Consider the following 21480-nt stretch of genomic DNA (forward strand, 5'->3'; position numbering starts at 1 on the left):
ATTTCTTTCAATTTAAGAATTTTAAGAATTCAAGTTCTTAAAATTTGAGAGAAAGGATATTTCGTACACAGTCCTTCATTTTTTGTGAAGATCTGGTTATCATATTTATTTTCCTTCTTTTAGAACGTCCCCAGTCCTTTGCTGATGCTCACGTATTTTTTTTCTCTTTTTTAAAATTTTATTTTATCGCAGTATAATTGCTTTACAATGTTGTGTGAGTTTCTGCTGCACAGTGAAGTGAATCAGCTGTAAGTGTACATATATCCCCTCCCTCTTGGACCTCCCTCCCCACCCATCCCACCCACCTAGGTCATCACAGAGCACCAGATGCTCAAGAATTTTGACAATTTCCCAAATGAGCCTGAGCACTTCCCACTAATGGTCATAAGTAAATCACAGGCCATGGCAACTTCAGTTATTAAAATTGATTTATGACAGAGAATTCAGTGTAGAAATAGCCTGTATCTGCGTACAAAATTAGTTGACGTATTTCACCAATTGTTTACCTGGGGTCCAGTCTGGAAGAGGGACACAGATCGTGGTGAAGCACAGATGGGTCTCTGCACTAAGCCCACAAGCTGTCAGAGGCCTGGGAATTTCAGATTCACTTGTTCCACAGGGGCTACAGGATGAATCAGGCAGGAATTCTCCCCCAAAGAAGATTCTCAATGTCTGATTTAAAAGAAGAAAATACGAGGTCTTCTCCAAGAGGGAAGATAAGACATTGAAAGAAACAAGTGATGCAAGGTAGAAAGTAGTGAGTGTCTTAAAAGAGGTACAGATCAAAGATTAAGGTAACTCAGAGGAAGTTGGGATTAATTCACGCTGGGACACCATGGAAGTTATTGTGAAGGGGGTGGGGCTAGAAAATATTATTATAGCACCTTGAGTAATGGGTAGGGTTTGGATCTGCAGGGATGAGAACATGGGGTTAGGAGGGAGGAGATTCCAAGTGCAGAAGCAACGTGAGCCAAGGCGCAGAGGGAGGAAGAATAAATGCTTCTCCTGTTCTGACACTTGGAGTGATACCCACATACAGACATTCACAAGCTTTCCCTTCTGCTCCCATTCCTGGGAAAGAAAGCGTCAGTCATCCTGAGTGAGGACGATCCCCCTGTGGAACTGAGATTTGGCCAAGATTGTTCCTTTACCCCCCTACTGGTTTAGACGTGGTTGTTGTGACCATTTCCTTGATTGTTCCAGCTAAGGACTGTGGGCGAATACTTTTGACATTGAAACCCTCTTTGTTCTTCCCAGTTTCATCTTTGTGCCAACTTTTTTCAAGAAAATCCGGTTCCTTCTTCACCTTTCGGTTCAGCGATCACAGTTAAATCTGCAAAGCCAGTCATCAAGCCGAACAACAAGCATTTCCGGAGCACCGTGGGGAGCAAGGTACTGAGAGAGTTTTCTGAGGGCGAGGGGGCTGAGGGCAGGGAGCCAGGGATGAGTGGGACCCATTCCGGGCCTGGACACGGGCACTGGGTTTCTTCAAATCTGTTAATATAAATGCAAACGCAAAGAAAAGTAGTAGTTCATCATCATAGTGCCTCGACCTCTAAGGCTACACACATCTGAGCAAACCATATGTTTGCACAGTAACCCGAGTCACTAAAGTCCTTTGCTGTTTGGGAGTATTGGACGGAGAACTGTTCTGTCCACAAGAGCAGGGTATGCTGATAAACCCAGTCACAGACTAAAACCTTTCAAAATAGATGTTTATGCATGAAGTTAACTTTTCCTCTTCTTGAGTAACTTATCAAGGTTGGACCTTTTTTTTTTTTTAAACATCTTTATTGGAGTATAATTGCTTTACAATAAGGTTGGACCTTTTTTTTTTTTTCCTTTTAACCCGGATCTAAGCATTAAATTTCAGCACGATGTTTGTCACCTGACCTTGTTTCCTAGTTCCGCAGCTCTCTGTACTTGCTCATGGAGACCCTCAATGCCACCACGCCCCACTACGTTCGATGCATCAAACCAAATGATGAGAAATTGCCCTTTGAGTAAGTGTTCTTCTGCAGCAGAGTGGGGAAGAAACACCGAGGAAACCGTTTCTGTCGTGATGTTGGAGAATTTGCTTGCAATTGTCGTGAACTTTACTGTTTCTCGGTTTTTAAATGATTCAAAACGAGCCTGCCCTCTACATATAATGTTAACACAACCCCTCTGGCTAAGCCGTCTCATCTCCGGGATTAAGCAAAAGGTTTAGATTTGAAAGAATTTTTCTACAGCTAAAGCTTACTCAACTAAGAAAGCCAGAACATTTTCCTCGATGGTAAGAATTTGTATGTGTTTGCAGGAGAAATGCTGTAGAGGGGTCTGAAGTTTGTCTTCAAACATGCCATGAGGCCTTACTTAGACTTGTTGTCTGGGGCCCCAGGGAAAAGGCCCAGACCCACAAGTGAAAGTTATAGAGACCCTCTTAGCTGACTCAAGCTGAGAGGTGTCTAAGGGAGTGGTCCGTCTGGAGGTGGTGACTGTGTCTGTGTGTCCCTAGAGGGTCAGGCCTAAGCCAGAGGGCCACCTGTGGGGTGTCTTATAAAGGGAACTCAGCAACAAGTAGGCACTGGGACGGGTGAGCTTGGACGTTTCTTCCACTCTGGTTGTCATTCCAAGCTCAGCCCAAAGGCCGTTTCCCCACAAGGCTTCTCGCTGTTGCCTCCCTCAGTCGGAATCAGCTGCTCCTTTCCCCGTGTCCTCAGTGAAGCTTTCTGAACTGTCTCACAGAGGTGCTATCTTCGTTTGACGTGCAACATGTATTTATTAAGTATCTGCTGGGCTCGGGGATTACACAGGCAGATCCTGCTGCCCAGGAGCTCACAGTTGGGGCAGGTCCGCTACACTGTTCATGGGCCTGTTTATCAACTGCGATGGCTTAACACATGATCAGATCGTCTTCCTTCAGGTTTGACTCCAAAAGAATTGTTCAGCAGCTGCGAGCCTGTGGCGTTTTAGAAACCATTCGCATTGGTGCGCAGAGCTACCCTTCTAGGTACGTTGTCAATTCCTTGTTTGGGGGGGAAAAGTGCCCAACTTCAGGCCTGTGCTGAGATCCAAGGGAGGGGCTGCTGCATTTTCATCAGATATGTTCATAAGGTGTCCCGCTGTGCTGTGGGAAGGCCAGATGAACGAGCACCGTGTGAGACAGAGACCACCGTCCCCACTCTCACACCCCACCCTCATCTCCGCACTAGTGAGGGTCGCCCGCTGCCTCCCCAGTGCCCCTGAGAAAGGGAGCTGGAGGGGGAGACAGCTGTCAGAGCGGAACGTTAACAGGAGGCATCCAGGGAGCAAAACCACCCAGGTGTGCTCAGGTGAGGTTTGTGGGCAGTGGGTCAAAGGTCAGGGTCATTGTCCCCAGAACAGTGGCAGGTACGCCCTTGGGGTCCACAGGCAGCATGCGTTTCCTCCGGCCCGGCTCCTTAGGTCTGCCTTGACTTTCCAGGTGGACGTACATGGAGTTCTACAGCCGCTTTGGGATCCTCATGACCAAGCAGGAGCTTTCATTCAGCGATAAAAAGGAGGTGTGCAAAGTGATTTTACACAGGCTCATCCAGGTCAGTCCTGCTCTCTCCTGGAACCACGGGCTCGCAAACACTGTCCTCATCTCTGCCTCTGTCTCAGGGCTGTAACTGTCGTGAATGCCTAAGCAGAAAGGAAACACGCCCTGCGCGTCTGTGTGCTAAGGAGATCAGAGCAGACCTACTCATGGGGCATCATCTCCTGACAGCAGGAGTCACTTTAAGGGACCCGAATTCAAACCCTGGCCTCCACCGCCACCGTGTCCTCCTGTCCTGCTGTGTTCTCCCACAGCCTAGGGAGCTTCTGTGGGCCAGGCTTATGTTACACAGTCAGCTAGACGGTCGCTGAGCCGGGGATTCCAGGCATGGCCCTCAGTGTGAACTTAGAGGTTTGCTGAAGCCATGACTTGTGACGGAAAAGAGGTGGGGAAGCAGTTATGATGGCCAAATCTGTTTGGTGGTGAAGAGAAGCCAAAGGAAGACAGAAACCAAGCCTTTCCAGGTGCCTCTGCTCTTCTGTGGAAACCACCTATGAAAGGCTGGAGCTCCCCGGCAGCCCAGCCAACAATGCACACACCCCTTCCCACCCCACAGACAGATGCCTCACCCTCAAGTCCATTTCTTCCCCAGAAAGAAGCTTTAAACAAACAAGGCAAAATATAAACTTCTAGGTCATAATCAGAGCTTTTCTGCTTTATGTCAAAGAGATGTCAGAATAACAATGTTGGTGGCATGTTTGGATCTCTCAACATCTTTTCCAAGTACTATAGAAAATCTGAAAGATTTTGTTTCTGATTATGTCATTTTTCTCTTCCAGGATTCTAATCAGTACCAGTTTGGTAAAACCAAAATTTTCTTCAGAGCAGGGCAAGTGGCTTATTTAGAGAAACTCCGGTTGGATAAACTGAGGCAGGGTTGTGTTGTGATACAAAAGCACATCCGTGGCTGGCTCCAGAGAAAAAAATTCCTCCGAGAGAGACGAGCGGCCCTGATCATCCAGCAGTACTTCCGGGGTCAGCAAACCGTGAGGTATGTTGGAACCAAGAAGACGTGTGCCATCATTTGGCTTTCTTCGCCGTCCCCTCGGGGGGCGGGGCCTCCTTTCTCCTGGGACCCAGGTGCAGATGCGTCCCCCGAGGTGGCCGTGAGCCTCCAGGTGAGATGGGTGTGTCCTCGGGGGCAGGTGGTGCTGACTGCCTGCTGTCCCCACGTGGCAGAGGTGACAACCAGGACCCTGAAGAGGGGAAGCCCTGATCAGCGTGCTGCTGAAGAGGGTCAGAATTCCTGGTGAGACCAGGCAGAGGGGCTGGACCGCTGGCCCATGGGAACCGAAAACACCTAAGGTGATCAAGGTTCAAGTGAAGCCTTAGAGTAAAGACACCAGTGACCAGCCTACCTTGCAGGTGGTGGGGCAAACCATGCCTGAGGGGACCATGGCAAGGCTCTGCCCGCAGGTACTAAGCCCCTGGGTGGTGCTGCCTGAGTGGAGGGCAGTTCCGCCGGCCACGCCCACCCCGCCCCTCCTTGAGTGCTCCCAGGAGGCTATGCTGGCCTGGCCAGCAAGACGGGCATCCCTCCTGGACAGCATTTTGTGGTTCTGTGTCTGCCCTGCCTCCCTCCTTCGCTTGCTCTGAGGGTAGTAGAGGGCGCAGGTGTTGAAGGGTCAGGCTGTGTGGCTCAGCCTCCCTTGTCCCAAGCTTGAGCCTGACCTCCAGCAGCACCTGGGCTTCTGCACGTGGCTGACACACCACAGCCTTCATCTCGGCACACCCCAAACTGGACTCGCCATTCCACCACCCTACCCCCACCCCAGCCCACTCTCCTCCCAGGCAACCATCTTACACAGAAACACGGCCAGCCTTGCCCTCCTGAGCCTCTGGTGTCAGTTAATAGCAGCAGTCTCCAGGTCAGGAAACTCCAGAGTTAGCTTCTTCCCCAAACTCATGCTCCCTTTCCATTTGGGAATCACCGTGGCCTGGGATTCTGTTCCCCGCTTGCCTCTTGTGTCTGTCCCGTTCATTTCATTCCTGCGCCCATGCCCTGGACGAGGCCTTCATCATTGTTTGCCTTTCACTGTACAGCACAGCCCTCCACCTGCTGCCTTTCTCTCCCATCTTCCTAAAGCAGGGCCTGTCCTGCTCCTGCCGTGAATGCCTCCAGTGGCCCCTGTTTCCCACAGAAGAGCACTCAGGTTTCAACTTGGTATTCACGTCCCCCCATGGCCTGGATGCTGTTATAAGCATGGAAGCTCTGTGAGGACAGGGACCATACTTGTCTGGTTCCCACTGCATCCATCCGTAAGACCCAGCACAGTGATTGTCACATAGTAGGTGTTCTATACATATATTTATATATATATTTTTTTTCTTAAATAACAAATTGTACCCATCTATCTTTCTCACCTCACAGACTACCAATTTTCTCCATGTGTCTTATATTCTAGGAATCCCAGACAAATTCCCTTTTTCTGAATATTTCAGGCGCTGTTAGGCCTTCATGCCTTCACTGGTCCCTTAGTCTGAAACGCCTTTTCCAGCCTTCAATGTCTACAGAAATCCTACTTTTCCATTAAGGCTGGCTGACATCTCAGCTCTTCCTAAGCAGAATGATATTTCAATAAGATCTCTCTTACAGATCTTTCAGTAGTTATTTTACTTTTCTTCTTATCCCACTTGACCATTTCTAAGTCCTTCTGTTTCATGAGGTTGCAAACATTGAAGGTAAGAACTTTGTGTTCACCCCCAGTCCTTCAGATAGGTCCTTCGAAAAACTTCTTCTGTAAGGGCCAAATATTTGGGCTTCTGGGGTCATGTGGTTTCTGCCTTTGTAACGTGAAATCAGTCATGGGCCATTTGTAATTAATAGTTGCAGTTGCATTCCAGCAAAAGTTGACAATAATAGGTGGGAGGCTGCAGATTTGGCCCCCAGGCCGTAGTTTTCCAACCCCTGATCTAGAGCCTCCAGTGTGATTTCCCACAAGAATGACTAGAGGAATGAGCAGGTGCAATGACAAAGCACAGTTGTGTTGTCACGGTCTCTGTGGGTATGTGAGTGACAGTGGGGTGATCGGCCCGAATGTGAGGAGTGTGGCAGTTCCCACGTGGTGCTTCGTTCCTGGAGCAGGTCCACGTTCAGATCAGGGTGGAGAGGAGAGGTAGTAATGACACTGATCTTGAGTGGACATTAGCATAAACCACTTACAGCGTTTAATGTGTAGATTTGCAAAACATTTGAATATGCCTTAGTTAAGAGGTGTTGCACAAGCTTGCCCTCTGGAGTAGGTGTCAATGCCCTGTGGGTAACAGATTTACTCTACATTCTTTTAAACCAAGGAAAGCTGTTACCGCCACAGCCTTAAAAGAAGCATGGGCAGCCATAATCATTCAGAAGTACTGTCGTGCGTATCTTGTCCGCAGTTTGTACCAACTGATTCGTGTGGCCGCCATCACCATCCAGGCCTACACCCGAGGATTCCTGGCGAGGAGGAGGTATCGAAAGGTGCGGCTTTCTGGGATGTGAATGTCTGTTTGTACATGTCCTCCACCACAGGTGGGATTTGGTTATTGTTTCGAAAGTCTAGGTAGGAGAACGTTTGCAAACGATGCTACTGATGAGGGATTAATTTCCAAAATATACAAAAGAACTCATACAGCTTAATCTCAAAAAACCAGCCCAACCAGAAAATGGGCAGAAGACCCAGATCGACATTTCGCCACAGAAGACATGCATATGGCCAGTAGGCACGTGAAAAGATGCTCAACATCGCTCATTATTAGAGAAATGCAAATCAAAGCTACAATGAGGTACCACCTCACACCCGTCAGAATGGCCATCATCAAAAAGTCTACAAATAATAAATGCTGTAGAGGATGTGGAGAAAAAGGAGCCCTCCTACACTGTTTGTGGGAATGTAAATTGGTGCAGCCACTATGGAGAACAGTATGGAGGTTCCTTAAAAAATTAAAAATAGAGTTATCATACGATCCTTCAATCCCACTCCTGGGCATATATCCAGAGAAAACTCTAATTCGAAAAGATACATGCACCCCTATGTTCACAGCAGTGCTGTTTACAGTAGCTAAGCCATTGGAAGCAACTTAAATGTCCATCAACAGAGGAATGGATAAAGAAGATGTGGTGTGTGTGTATATATATATGTGTGTGTGTGTGTGTGTATATATATATATATATATGTATATATACAATGGAATATTACACAGCCATAAAAAAGAATGTAGTAATGCCATTTGCAGCAACATGGATGGACCTCTAGATTATCATATTAAATGAAGTAAGTCAGAGAAAGACAAATATCATATGACTTCAGTTATATGTGGAGTCTTTAAAAATGATACAAATGAACTTATTTACAAAACAGAAATAGACTCACAGACATAGAAAACAAACTTAGGGTTAGTTACCAAAGGGGATAGCGGGAGGTGGATAGATAAATTAAGAGTTTGGGATTAACATATACACACTACTATATATAAAATAGATAAACAACAAGAACTTACTGTATAGCACAGGGAACTATATACTTTATCTTTTAATAACCTATAATGGAAAAAGAATCTGAAAAAGAATATATATATAGGTATAACTGAATCACTTTGCTATACACTTGAAACTAACACAGCATTGTAAATAATTACAATTATTTACAATGTAAATAATTGTCATTTACAACGTAAAAAAGAATCTGAAAAAAGATAGGTAATAGTGCTCTGTGGGTTGATTACAAGAAATTCATATTTTACCCTGTAGGAATATTTTGGTAGTTTTATCTCCCAACATTGGAAGAGTTGATGAGTAAAACAGTAGAGACCCAGTTTGCATTTCACAAAATCTTCTTTTAAAGATGCTGGAGGAACACAAGGCTGTGATCCTTCAGAAGTATGCCCGGGCGTGGCTGGCCAGGCGCAGATTCCAAAATATCCGACGATTTGTGCTCAACATTCAGCTTACTTACAGAGTTCAGCGTTTGCAGAAAAAGCTAGAAGACCAGGTAGGTGTTCCCAATGCATCTTTCATATTTACTTTTTCTAACAGATATATTTTGTTCTGGGCCAGTTCCCTAGCTATGCTGTTGATGAAATTATTTTAAGGCAGGACAGGAAAAATTGAACATAAAATTTTCTCTGCCATTTGAGCCACAACCTTGTCCCCTTTAGCGTGCGTTGTGCGTCTGCGTTATATGTTAACTAGATCCTCTTAGAAGACACAGGAAAGCCTACCCACCCCCTCCTCCCCAAAAAAGCAATTTCCTCCTGGTGCCAGCAAGGTAGCTGCTTACGAGATAACTTTCCTTCCTTAATCCTGTAAAGGGTCACAGCGATGCACTACTTGTCTTGTTGGACTACGTAAACTGTCAATATATTACTTTGACGTATAGCCCTTTGTCTTAAAAACTTATATAACTGTGCTTTGACCTCTAACAGGCGGAACAGTGCTCAGAGCTTTCTGAAAGATTGTCTCCTGGGTTATAATCCTCAGGTTGGCTCGAATAAAATACTTTATTTCTTTTTTAAATTGAATATTGATTAATTATTATTTTTTTGGTCAACACTATTAAGATTTATGCCCTTGTTAGGAGGTTCAAACAGTTTACGTGGACCAACTGAGCTAGGAAACAGAAGCGCACTGTGAAGGGCTGATACATATGGTTGTGTAGGTTGCACACTGCATAAGGGCACCTGCCCAAGAGAGCAAGTGGGGCTGAAATCCAGTCTGGCTTCACTTGCCAGCCCATGTGTCTTGGTATAAAGCTGTACTGCCTTGAGGCATGGGTGCCTTTTTCTAATTTGCACAAAGATGCTACCTGCATGCCAAGCCATGCTCCCTCAGAGCTGCACTGGCCCAGAGAAGTTGCCGTTTTCAAACTTGCCCAAAGGTCCATGTGGTCTAGCTACAGCCCTGCCAAGTTTGGGAAGATTCCCCATACCATTCCCATTGATAGGAAAAAACTTCATATACCCTCAGCCAGTGGGAGAGAGCTGTGGAATATGCAGTGTCCAGTTCTATGAAACATACTCCTGCATCTGTCTCAAATAATACTGAGATTCTCCTACAATAAACTTTAAACTTAGCCCTAGGGGTCGTTGGTGAATGGATGAATGTGCAGACAAGAAACTTTAGGTTTTGATAAAGTTTCCCCTCCTTGTGCTGTTGTGCAGCAGGCCTGCATGTTATATAGCTTGTGGAGAACAGCATTGAAAAACAGCCCTGGCCAAGTGGGAGCAGGGCCCGTGGGAGTGTCCGCACTCCCTAAGCTCCTTTCTAGGTGTTCATGCGCTTAGGGCTGCCATAACAAGCCAGCACAGACTGGGAGGCTTAAACAACAGACATTTATTTTCTCACAGTGCTGGAGGCTGAAAGTCCAACATCAAGGTGTTGGCAGCGTTGGTCTCTTCCGAGGGGTTTCTCCTTGGCTTACACGTGGTCTTCTTCTCCCTGTGTGTGTCTGGGTCCTACTCTCTTCTCATAAGGACAGCAGTCATACTGGATTAGGGCCCACCTGTATGACCTCGTTTTACCTTAATTACATCTTCAAAGACCCAGTTTCTAAATACACTGACGTTCTGAGGTACTGGTGGTTAGCACTTCAGCATGTGGATTTGGGGGGATGGAGGGGACACAGCTCAGCCCACCACATTAGGGCTGTCCTGGAGCTCCACGGTTGGACTAAAAGAGCCACCCACTCAGGAAGGCATTTGCCTGACTAGCTCTGCGTCCCTATCTTGACTAGGTTGAAGGTGCTCATACATGCCATTGTAATGATAACTGTGGACAGTGTAAAGAAACCTCCGATTTAGATGAGAACTTGTGAGGAGCAAATGGAACAGCTTCTTTATTTTGGATAAACCCCTAAGTATAGGATGTTTCTTTCCTCTAGAACAGAGAGAACCATGGGCTGGTGGAAAAGCTGACCAGCCTGGCTGCTCTTCAGGCCGGTGACATGGAGAAGATTCAGAAACTGGAATCAGAGCTGGACAGAGCAGCCACCCACAGGCAGAATTATGAGGAGAAGGGGAAGAGATACAAGGCTTCCGTGGAAGAGGTCTGTGCTGGAAGTGACTATGGGCATAGGTTGTGAGTCGTGCCGTGAAAGAGATCACAGTGCAGCATTTTCCCACAGAGTAGACTTCTGCAGAGCAAATCAGATTTTGCCATTGGCTTCCATTACCGAAGAGAGCCTCCATTTTAGGGGAGGAGAGATCTGAGGCCTAGAGTCCGGGTGGGGGCAGAAGAGGAGGCTAATGCTTCAAGAAGCACAATATAAGGTTTCCTCTTCCTTTCCACGTTTGTCAAGTGATGAAAGGCCTGAGAAAGAGCCCTGGTCAGATGCTTCCCTCTCTTCCAGCATGACCTTGATCTCCTGTCACTTGTCCACCTGGTGTGCATCCTGGAAGCATCGTCCCCAGAGCAGCAGTGCAAAGCATGGGCAGGTTTTCATCTCTGTGGTGTAGTAAAAAGAGCAGTAGACATAAAACCCAGATATCCCAGGCTCACATCTTCTCTGGGCAACCTTGGACAAGTCACTCACCCTCTCTGAATTTTGGTTTCCTCATATGTAAAATGGGAATAACAAAAAGGGACTGACAGAATTATTGTGAAGATAAAATTGTCAGATAAAATAATTTAACCAAGTGACTGTCATAGAGCCCCGCGAAAGCGTGAACTGCTGTTTTCTAAGCAGGTGGTCTTTATTACCGTCCGTTCTGCACCTTCTGAAGTGCCACAGCACCCACCCTAGTGGCAGCCTGGAGCCCCAGGGCATCCCTCTGCCCTCCCCGCGACCAGATGCCTGGCTGCACCAACACGGCTGCTGGCATCCCCCTCACTGCCAGTCACCAGCCATCAGCACCCAGGGGCCCCCAGCTGCCAGCCCAGCAAGCACTTTACAAGAGAACTTAGGTCGTGATCACACATCCTTTCTGAGTCTCAAAGTGTGAATCCACTTTATATCATAAATTTCTTATATTAAGTATATAAATACCCTGGCCAAGAAAAAGACAGAGAAGTTTCCTTGACTTTGGGAAAGCCTTCGATTTGGTTCTTTCTCCTTGATTTCAGCCATTTCCGGGCGAGGCTGGGAACTAGTGTCTGTTAAAGTCACATGGAGCCCTTGCACGTGGAGCTAAACACAGCGTCTTGCAGTGGGCTGGTGCCGGCTGTTACCTATGGATGGGAGCCGAGACCAAAAAATACTAATTTAAAAATATACAGGCAGTGGGGACAAAACTCAAAGCGAGGTTTTCAAAAAAGCATTTTTTTCTTCCCTTTGCTAGAAATTGGCAAAGCTTCAGAAGCGTAATTCAGAATTGGAAATACAAAAAGAACAAATACAGCTGAAGTTTCAAGAGAAGACTGACGAGTTGAAAGGTAAAGCCCAAGGTGACCCGACACACATTCACCCGTTCACAAGTCCAGTCATTCAGGAAATAGGTACTGGGTGGGAACTGAGTTTCAGGCTGGACCAGGAGGCTCTGGCATAATGAGAAAACTTTCACTCCACAGAGAATAACTTTATTTAAATCGTGGCAACTGTACCCTACCGATTTATCCGGTTTATTTCCATCTTTTGTCGGAGCACAGCCGTCCCTGTCTCAGAACCTCCTGGGCCATTTACAAAGTACCGATGGGTGGGCCATCAGCCTGGAGCTGTGATATCAGAAGATGGGGTGGGGGAGTGTAGTGGGTGGTGGTGGCAGGTATGGTTCAGAGTCTGTATTTTTTTTTTTTTTTTTTGCGGTACGCGTGCCTCTCACTGTTGTGGCCTCTCCCGTTGCGGAGCAGGGGCGCAGGCTCAGTGGCCATGGCTCACGGGCCCAGCTGCTCCGCAGCATGTGGGATCTTCCTGGGCCCGGGCACGAACCCGTGTCCCCTGCATCGGCAGGCGGACGCTCAACCACTGTGCCACCAGGGAAGCCCCAGAGTCTGTATTTTTTTAAACCTTGTAGTCATCCTGATGCATTGTCCAGGGCAGTGTTGGGATAATGTTTGTGGCTTACCAAGCACCTGCACTCAGATTTCAGCTCTGTCCAGGTTACTTAGTCTAAGTAGTACCCAGGTCCTCTGCCACTGTCCTGGCCCTGAACAAAGGGCCCCGCTTAGCACTGAGCTACATCAGCCCTGAGCTGTCAGATGCAGGCCCTTGGGACCAGCAGTAACACTTTCCTTTGGAGTGTGGAGCAGCCATCCTTAGCCTAGCTCTGTCCATCTGTACTTGTCCGACTCAAATTCTAATTGCAAGCCCTTGCTAAATCCCAGAAAAGGCAGCAGGAACGTGAGCCTAGTGGTTCCTCACCAGGTAGTTTAAATCACCACGCTGGATTATCTGTCGTGTCCAGGAGCTATTCCTTAAGCTCCAGCGTGGGGGCAAGGGCGCAAGGGTTCAGGCCTGGGGATCTAGCACACACCTTAGGCCCAGCTGTTGGGGGAGGTGCCAGCATCTGGAGCAGCACTAAGCCCTGGGGTTCAGGTCAGAGTGCAGGAGAAGCACATGTCAGGAGGAGGAAGTAAACATCCTGAGACCTGGCCAGCAGAGCAGGCAGGGTGTTCAGGTGATGCCCAGGATGGGCATGACCTCCTGCTGCACATACTGTGTGCCCTGCACCCTGTCTCTAAGGGCTGATGATGTGGGTGCTGGGGCCCACGTATGTGGCAGTGATGGACAGGAAGAGGTTAGAGGTCTGTGAGTAAATATTGAACTCGAATTAGGGAAGGGCTTTTTAATTACAATCCATTCCTCTTGAGTGTTTGTTCTTCTTTCTAACTTCCTTAAGTGGAATTTCCCACAAAAAATTTTAAATTCCCACAAGTATGTCCTGAAAATTATACATTTGACAGCATTGACATGTTTGGGTGGGTAATTTTATAACTCCTTCTAAAAAGTGCCTGAAAGCTTTCACACCCCATGTTTATAAACTGCTTATCCTGTGGGTCTCCCTACACATGGCAAACTGAGTTTTACGAAAGCAACAACTTCCACTTAACTCTTGTGACGTGGGACTCAAGGATATTATCGAATGCTGTTTCCCCTTTTTGAGATTCCACCTTGGGCAAAATCTCATTGCTTTGGGGAAGAAAGTCCCATTTGGACAGCCTCTTTAGCCCATTTGCAAATAGCCCAAGATGGTAAACACCAGAATTGAAGTCAATTCTGTGAATGAATTAAACACTGAAATTATACCAAATACGGTATCTTCTAAATTAAAGCTTAAGCATTTTCCCTAGTATTTTCTGGATGACTCATGACATTCTGAAGCAGTCATTTTGATTCAGGGACATTTTACACTGCATTGGACAAACTATTAAACTGTTGGCTTTTTTTTTTCTTTAAACAAAGACATGTGGAGGATTACTGTTGTCACCTCATCCCTGGGCTCCCCTCTGGGGCAGGACTCAGAAATGAGGTAGAACTCAGGGAAGAGGTATCAGCTAAGCACATATCGGGCTGTCAGGCTTTGATGGGCTGCATCTGTTAATCCTGTGCCCATTCTGAAGGGCACCTGTTGTGTGTGGACACACTGGGAATGTGGAGCTCTCCTAACCAGAGACTGTCTTGAACCCCAGTGATTGTTTCCCAGTGGTCAGGTGCCCACTTAACCTGCACTTTGTGTTGGATTCTTGTATTGTATTTAAATGCAACAGTGGCCTTTTAGACTTCCTCTTCCCCAGGTGAAGACAGACACTTTATTATTTTCTTGGTTATCATGAATGAATGATCCTCCACCAAGGCCCTTTGGTTCCCACCCACCCCCACCCCCTGCCAGGGGACATTTGGCGATGCCTGGAGACATTTTTGGTGTCACAGCTAGAGCAGAGGTGTTACTGACCTCCAGTGGGTAGAAGCCAGGGATGCCAGTCAACATCCTACAGTGAGCAGGATGGCCCCCTCTCCACAGCAAAGAATTACCTAGCCCGAAGCATCAATAGTGCTGAGATTGAGAACCCCTGTCATAAATTGATCGTCTCCTTCCCAAAGGGTTTCTGTTTATTTTATTTTATTTTTTTTTTGCGGTACACGGGCCTCTCACTGTTGTGGCCTCTCCCGTTGCGGAGCACAGGCTCCAGACGCGCAGGCCCAGCGGCCATGGCTCACGGGCCCAGCCGCTCCGCGGCACGTGGGATCCTCCCGGACCGGGGCACGAACCCGCGTCGCCTGCATCGGCAGGCGGACTGTCAACCACTGCGCCACCAGGGAAGCCCTGTTTTTTTTTTAATAATAATATTTATTGTCTCAAAGCCAACATATCTATTTTAATAAAGCAAATGGTATTCAGACCAATAAAAGTACTCTGAAACTATTCATAGATTGCAACATAACAAATTTGTGAGGGTTATTATTTTGAAACCCCCTTATCTATTTCTAACTTGTAAAAAATGACATTTATACTCTCATCTTAAGTCCCATTAATCATAAATTCTTACATTCTCACTTTCTTAAATGTGACATGAAACAATCAAGGCATTGCTTTGTGGACATATTTCAAAGAGTATTCATTCTCTTTCACAGAAAAAATGGACAACCTCACCAAGCAGCTCTTTGATGATGTGCAGAAAGAAGAACGACAGAGAACGTATGAAATCTCATTTGTCTTAAAGCCACTGCTTTTTTCTCTCTCTGCTCTTTTCTGTTTTGCGTCTCAGCTTGCAGGTAGCAGATCACAGATACAGGAGAGCAGGGTGTGAATATTTTTAGGAAGTGAGAGATTGAGCTTTGAGAGAGCTAAGTGCCCAGTGTGCACCTCTCAGACACTGCACAGGTTCTGGAGTTGTGGGCACAGTGGACCTTTATTGCCAAGACAGTGAGAAGTTCAGAGACTGCCACCTCTTCATCTTCCATCAAGTCCAAGGATGAAAATTAGTGCCTCTTAAATAAACCTCCCTTCCTTCCCCTCACCCCCCACATTGTATCTGTAAACTTGACTCTTGTCTCAGGTAGTAATGTGTGTAACCCACCTCACACAAATTAAGACAGGTCCCCATGAGCTTGTACTGTACCAGCTCTGCCTTTCCTGTCTCAGTATCAAATCCTTTGCTAAGGTCTAGAGGCTCCAGCCTGTGCCCCCCTCTCTTAAGAAGTCAACTCACAGGCTTTTAGATCTCCAGGTAGGGATTCATGGCAGGGTGTTGGGGAGAGATGGAACATTCTTGCATATCTCTGTCCAAGGCTAGAAGGCACAGGGCTGCCTGGGTGGCAGGATATACAGCTTCCCTGTGAAGTTAGTTAGCATGAGAACCTGGGTCTGGATGAAGAGGGCAGGATGCTAAGCAGTTAGGGGAGGGAGTGTCACTGAAAATCTCCAAGAGTTAACAGATACATAGAGTGTTTCATGATCCTACATCAGTTTTGTTTGTTGTTTTTTTTTTTGATGTATCGTTGATTTATAGTATTATATTAGTTTCACGTGTACAACATAGTGATTCAAACTTTTTATACATTGTACTCCATTTATAGTTATTATAAGATATTAGCTAATATTCCCTGTGTTATATAATATATCCTTTTAGCTTATTTATTTTATACATAGTAGTTTGTACCTCTTAATCCCGTACGCCTTTCTTGCCCCTCCACCTTCCCTCTCCCCACTGGTAGCCACTAGTTTGTTCTCTGTGAGTCTGTTTCTGTTTTGCTACATTCATTCATTTGTTTTATTTTTTAGATTCCACATATAAGTGATAACACACAGTATTTGTCTTTCTCTGTCTGACTTATTTCACTAAGGTATTATACCCCCCAGTTTCATCCATCTTGTTGCAAATGGAAAATTTTCTTTTTTTATGGCTGAGTAATATTCCGTTGTACACATATGCCACATCTTCTTTATCCATTCCTCTGTTGGTGGACACTTAGGACGCTTCCATATCTTGGCTATTGTAAATAGTGCTGCTGTGAACATTGGGGTGCATGTATCCTTGTGAATTAGTGTTTTCATTTTCTTCGGATATATACCTAGGACTGCAATTGCTGGGCCATACTTACTAGGGATAGTTAACTCTTTACCTTGAAAAGTCTGTTTTTCAGTGAACTCTAAACTCTAGGATAGAGGAGCTCAGCTATTGGCATCTGCTGGTGTTCTGGGGCCACTTAGGAGTGATCATTTCAAGCAGGGGCTTGGAGAGCCAGCCTGAGGCCAAGTCATTTTGACCCCTTTGCAGTCCTCATCAGCCCTCACCTGCAGCTCCTTTTGGTCCCTGGTCAGCTGACTGGGGAAGACTTGGTCCTGCCACAACCCTTGAGAGGCTCAGAGGTGCCACAGTCAGTGGGCATACTTCTGGTCAGTTTAGGCTACACGTCTGAGATTCTCTTTACATAAGATTTCTGGTTGCAATTTGCTTCTTCAAATGTATTTTCCTGGCCTCTTAGGAGCACTGTAGTTTTTTTTTTTTAAATCTGAAAACAAAGTTTAAAAGTTTGTTAATAACTGTAAGAAGAAATGAAACAAAAACCTATTGGGAATATGACTCTCTTCCTCAGGATTTTCCCCTTTGTGCTATAAAAGCAAGTCATAAAATGGACTGAGTTGACAGCCCAGCCAGTGGGAAGATGATTTCTTAAACTCACAGAGCTCCTAGGATGGCTTCAATTCCGACTGGGCCCCTGTGAGCTATGTAGGGCTGGTCTAGGCTCTGTATATCTCTTCGGTTATTTTTCTTGGGCTCAATTGAGCAGTCATCGTACAAGGAATTGGCTTTCTGTGGCCTTTTGGGCACCTGGCTTTGCTGCAGGTTATTCTAAAATGATTGAAGAGCTGAACCCTTTCACATATTAAATGGCTATTAATTTAATAACCAGTTAAAACTGGTTTAGGACTAAGTATTAACTTGTTTAGGACTAAGCCAAACTGCTCCAAGGATCCTTGGTTCGAGGCAGGGGACAGGACTTAGCAGAATGTGCCACGGTCTTTTCTGAGCGAAGTGGCCCCTTTAGGGGACCACGTGGAACCGGGGCGGCTTGGGGGATACACGACCCCCAACAAGCATTGAGTCTTTACGTTTAGCCTCCCTCTCCTGCGCGTCCTTGGAGTGACCCCTGTAGAGCCACACTTCTCTGATCAGAAGGTGTAAGAAGAAGCTGCCTTAACCTAAGGGGACAGAAAGCAGTCTGCTAAACAGAAAGACCATTGTCCTCACAATAGGTCTTAACTTGGCTCTTCCTTTCGGAAGGAAGAGCCTCTTATTTTCCAAATGATCTGTAGTTCTTAAAGCCTTTAGAGACGGTTCAGAATTTTCTTTTGCTGCTTAGACTTCTTGAAAAAAGTTTTGAACTGAAAACGCAAGACTATGAGAAGCAGATCCGGTTTTTGAAAGAAGAAATGAAAGCTCTCAAAGATGAGAAGGTGCAACTGCAGCATCAGCTGGAGGGAGAGCGGGTCGCCTCTGATGGCCTGAGAGGGGAAGTGGCCCGGCTGAGCAAGCAGGCAAAGGTAGGAGCTGCTCACCCCCCCACAAGCTCTTTGGCTGACTCGTCTGACCTGCAGGAGCGGGAGGAACTTCTCATCCCTGCAGGGTCAGCTGACAGTACCCATGTGAGGGCAGAAAGCCAAAGGACCCCAGTTCCTCCAATTCTTCCAAGTATAACCCGCCCCCCGCCCCGCTGCCTTTGACTTAGCAATACTGTTTTTTTATGTTTTAAAAGTCAGCTTTCTAACTTTGTAAAAATTACATTTACATAAAGTTGTTCAAGTATGTTGACCCAGAGAATACTTCCATATTAAATTATAAATTGATGTGAAACCCTGTTATATAATCCATCATGTTGTATATCTGGTAATACCGATATTAAAATTAAATGACCATATCAGAATCTTCCATTTTAAAGTGTTATCAGATAATCTACACAAGCAATGGTCCATGCCTGGACGATCAAGGTTTTAACTAAATTCCTTCCCCATTGGAAAATACAGACCTGTTTTTCCCTCCCTTCTTCAAGGCAGACCATTTTAGTGTAAGGTTGGAAAGCTTTTAAGCTTCCACTAGATATGTGAGACACATGTTAGTAGAAAATTGTTATGATTACACAGATATCCTCTGTACTCATCAAGGAGTACCCGTGCATAGTTTAGAAGATGTGTCATGGAATCGTACCTGGGTTGCCTCTGAATTTCTTAGCAGAACTGCCAATATTCTCTGGGCCCTAGTCTCCTATTATTTGAAAGTAGTAGATTGGACTGTGGAATCGGGAAGGACCACATATGCCTATGAGTCCTGCATTCTTAGCAGCCACATAAGACTGATGTCAATCTGGGAGTCATGTCATCTGGCTGCAGTCTATATCTTGGGAAATCATGTGGCTGCCCTTGGAGTACGGCACCAATATTTGTCACTTGTTTCCTCTTTGGTAGCTAAAACTATGATCCACACTCTCCAATGTGGTATATTAAGGAGATTAGTCTGATTTTCAAAGAAAATAAACCCATTGTCATCATGATACATGTTATAATAAGCCTGTAAGTAAATACAGATATGACTTGGAACATTTACTGAAACGTTACCAAGAGTTGGGCTTGAGGGTGGATAGTCCTGGGTCCCCTGTCAGCTGTCCATGTGACCCTGAATGTGCCGTGTAATGCTTATGCAGCTTCAGTTTTCTGATCTATAAAAGGTCATTCTACTCACCTTATAGACCTGTTACAAGGATGAGGTCGTGTATGTAAAATGATCAGTAAATGCCAAGTTGATCTCCCTTTTCACCTCCTGTGGAAACAAGAGCTTTAACCTTTAAACACTTAGGCTGACTGAGAAAATATCCAGGAAGGGTTACTCACCTCTGAACAGCTCCCATAGCTGCAGAAGACAAACCCGAACTCACATGTGAATAGAGGCAGAATACAGCCTCTTCCCCACAACCAGAGCTGCCCCTCTTGGACCCGGGTCATGCCCTCACTGCCAACTCCTAGACCTCCAGGGCATGCCCTGCCCCTGCCGCTGGGCCACGTCTAAACGTAGCTGGAGCCCAGACCCTTGACTTGGCCCACTTCCTTGCATCCAAGATTTCATCCTACAGTGAGAGAGCACTTATCCCCTGTGCTTGATTTCTCGCAGCTCCTTCCCCTCTCCCTCCCCTCCCCAAACTTGCAGTAAGTACTTATTTTTTCCCTTTTTATAGTAGAGAAGCTAATTCTATTGCTACAACCAAGTACATCTGGGAAGCACAGTATTTTAGATAGTTAAACAAGGTTTTAAGGCCAAGCCTTATGGGCAGCGATGGTTTAACAAGATTTTAACGGAGAAACTGCACTTAGGACAACTTGCACAGATAAATAATACAGTGATAGTGTTCCCTTTGTCTGATGTAAATCATGATAGCTGTTTTTTCTTCACCTGGTTCCATCATTGCTGGGATTCAGACAATCTCTGAGTTTGAAAAGGAGATAGAGCTACTTCAGACACAGAAGATAGAAGTGGAAAAACATGTGCAGTCCCAGAAACGGGAAATGAGAGGTAACGAAAATATGAGTCTCTGAGTCCATTGGGGTGCAGGCTGAATTTATCATAGGTGTCACTGTTAAGGCAGTGTGTCCTTTGATTGGTCTGAGGCTGGTTAGTTAGTTGGTTGGCTGGATAGCTGGTAAGTTAGTCAGCTGATGAGATGGTTAGCTGGAGAGTCTGAAGGGCTAGAGAACTGGGTCCTGAAAAAGGAAATGGGAAAAGAGAAATTAGGCAAAAATGTAATTTACACCAGTTGTGCCTTTTTCTCTCAGAAAAGGTGTCAGAAATCACCAAACAACTTCTTAAGAGCTACGACACTGAAGATGTAAGAAGCAGGTAATCATTTTTGCATTATCAAGCACTTAAAAAAAGGTAACACATGAAAGAGATGATTTTCTTACCCTCCTCATTGTTGCAGGCTCTCTCTGGAAGATTTGGAACATTTAAATGAGGATGGAGAACTTTGGTTTGCTTATGAAGGACTAAAGAAAGCAACACGGTGAGAAATTTCCCTCAGTTTCTTTGTGATTTTTCAGAGATAATGTACTATTGGAAACTCAAAAGTTTATCTTTCATAGATTTGATAGACAAAGTAAATTCCTTATAGTAGAATGGTCTAATAATCCCTGGAAATATTTCTTTGAAGATTGAGTAAATTAGTTTAATAATGAAGAACAATCTCTTTGTGGGATAACTGGCCAAGTAATAAAACCCATAAGCTGTACAATGAAAACTGACTATATCAAATAAGTTAGCCAGTGTTGCTATAGATATATAAATATGTTTATTTATTTATTTATTTATTTTATTTTTGGCTGTGTTGGGTCTTCGTTGCCGTGCACAGGCTTCCTCTAGTTGTGGTGAGCGGGGGCTACTCTTCATTGCGGTGCGCGGGCTTCTCATTGCAGTGGCTTCTCTTGTTACGGAGCACGGGTTCTAGGCACATGGGCTTCAGTAGTTGTGGCACGTGGCCTCAGTATTTGTGGTGTACGGGCTTAGTTGCTCCGCGGCATGTGGGAGCTTCCCGGACCAGGGCTCGAACCCGTGTCCCCTGCATTGGCAGGCGGATTCTTAACCACTGCGCCACCAGGGAAGTCCCTATAGATATGTTTAAATTTAAGGCGTTTGCTTTTTTAAAAATTAGTAAAGTATTTTTAGAGCAGTTTTAGGTTCACAGCAAACCGAACAGAAAGTACAGAGGTTTCTCATATACCTCCTACCCCTACACATGCACAGCCATTATCAACATCTCTCACTAGAGGGTACATCTTTTAAAACTGATGAACCTACGCTGACACATCATTATCACCCAGAGTCAATCGTTTACCCTAGGGTTTACTCTTGGTGTTGTACATTCTATGGGTTTTGAAAAATGTATAATAACATGTATCTTTATCATTGTTGCATCACACAGAATGTATTTTTTTTAATTATTAGAATAAAAATATAATTTTAATAATGTCCAAAATAAAATTTCTTATCATTAACTGCATGTTAACACCACATAACACTTCCTAAC

The 21480-nt window shown here is 45.5% G+C and overlaps 1 protein-coding gene across 1 annotated transcript in view; it reads left to right on the forward strand.

The window, feature by feature from the left end:
• The window catches only part of MYO5C (myosin VC), a 109640-nt gene that overhangs the window by 42846 nt on the left and 45314 nt on the right, over positions 1-21480 (forward strand). Inside the window, exons 15-28 of the mRNA XM_089906238.1 lie at positions 1258-1392; positions 1906-2003; positions 2906-2992; positions 3446-3557; positions 4339-4550; positions 6854-7019; positions 8383-8529; positions 10417-10581; positions 11813-11906; positions 15043-15106; positions 17776-17956; positions 19880-19973; positions 20234-20297; positions 20380-20460. Of these exons, the coding sequence (XP_089762364.1) occupies positions 1258-1392; positions 1906-2003; positions 2906-2992; positions 3446-3557; positions 4339-4550; positions 6854-7019; positions 8383-8529; positions 10417-10581; positions 11813-11906; positions 15043-15106; positions 17776-17956; positions 19880-19973; positions 20234-20297; positions 20380-20460 (1700 nt within the window). The remainder of the gene's footprint in view (positions 1-1257; positions 1393-1905; positions 2004-2905; positions 2993-3445; positions 3558-4338; positions 4551-6853; positions 7020-8382; positions 8530-10416; positions 10582-11812; positions 11907-15042; positions 15107-17775; positions 17957-19879; positions 19974-20233; positions 20298-20379; positions 20461-21480) is intronic.

This window comes from Delphinapterus leucas, chromosome 2 (genome assembly GCF_059928025.1).
Source record: "Delphinapterus leucas isolate spDelLeu-1000000601 "Yukka" chromosome 2, BTC_Dleu_Yukka2, whole genome shotgun sequence".
Lineage (NCBI taxonomy): Eukaryota > Metazoa > Chordata > Mammalia > Artiodactyla > Monodontidae > Delphinapterus > Delphinapterus leucas.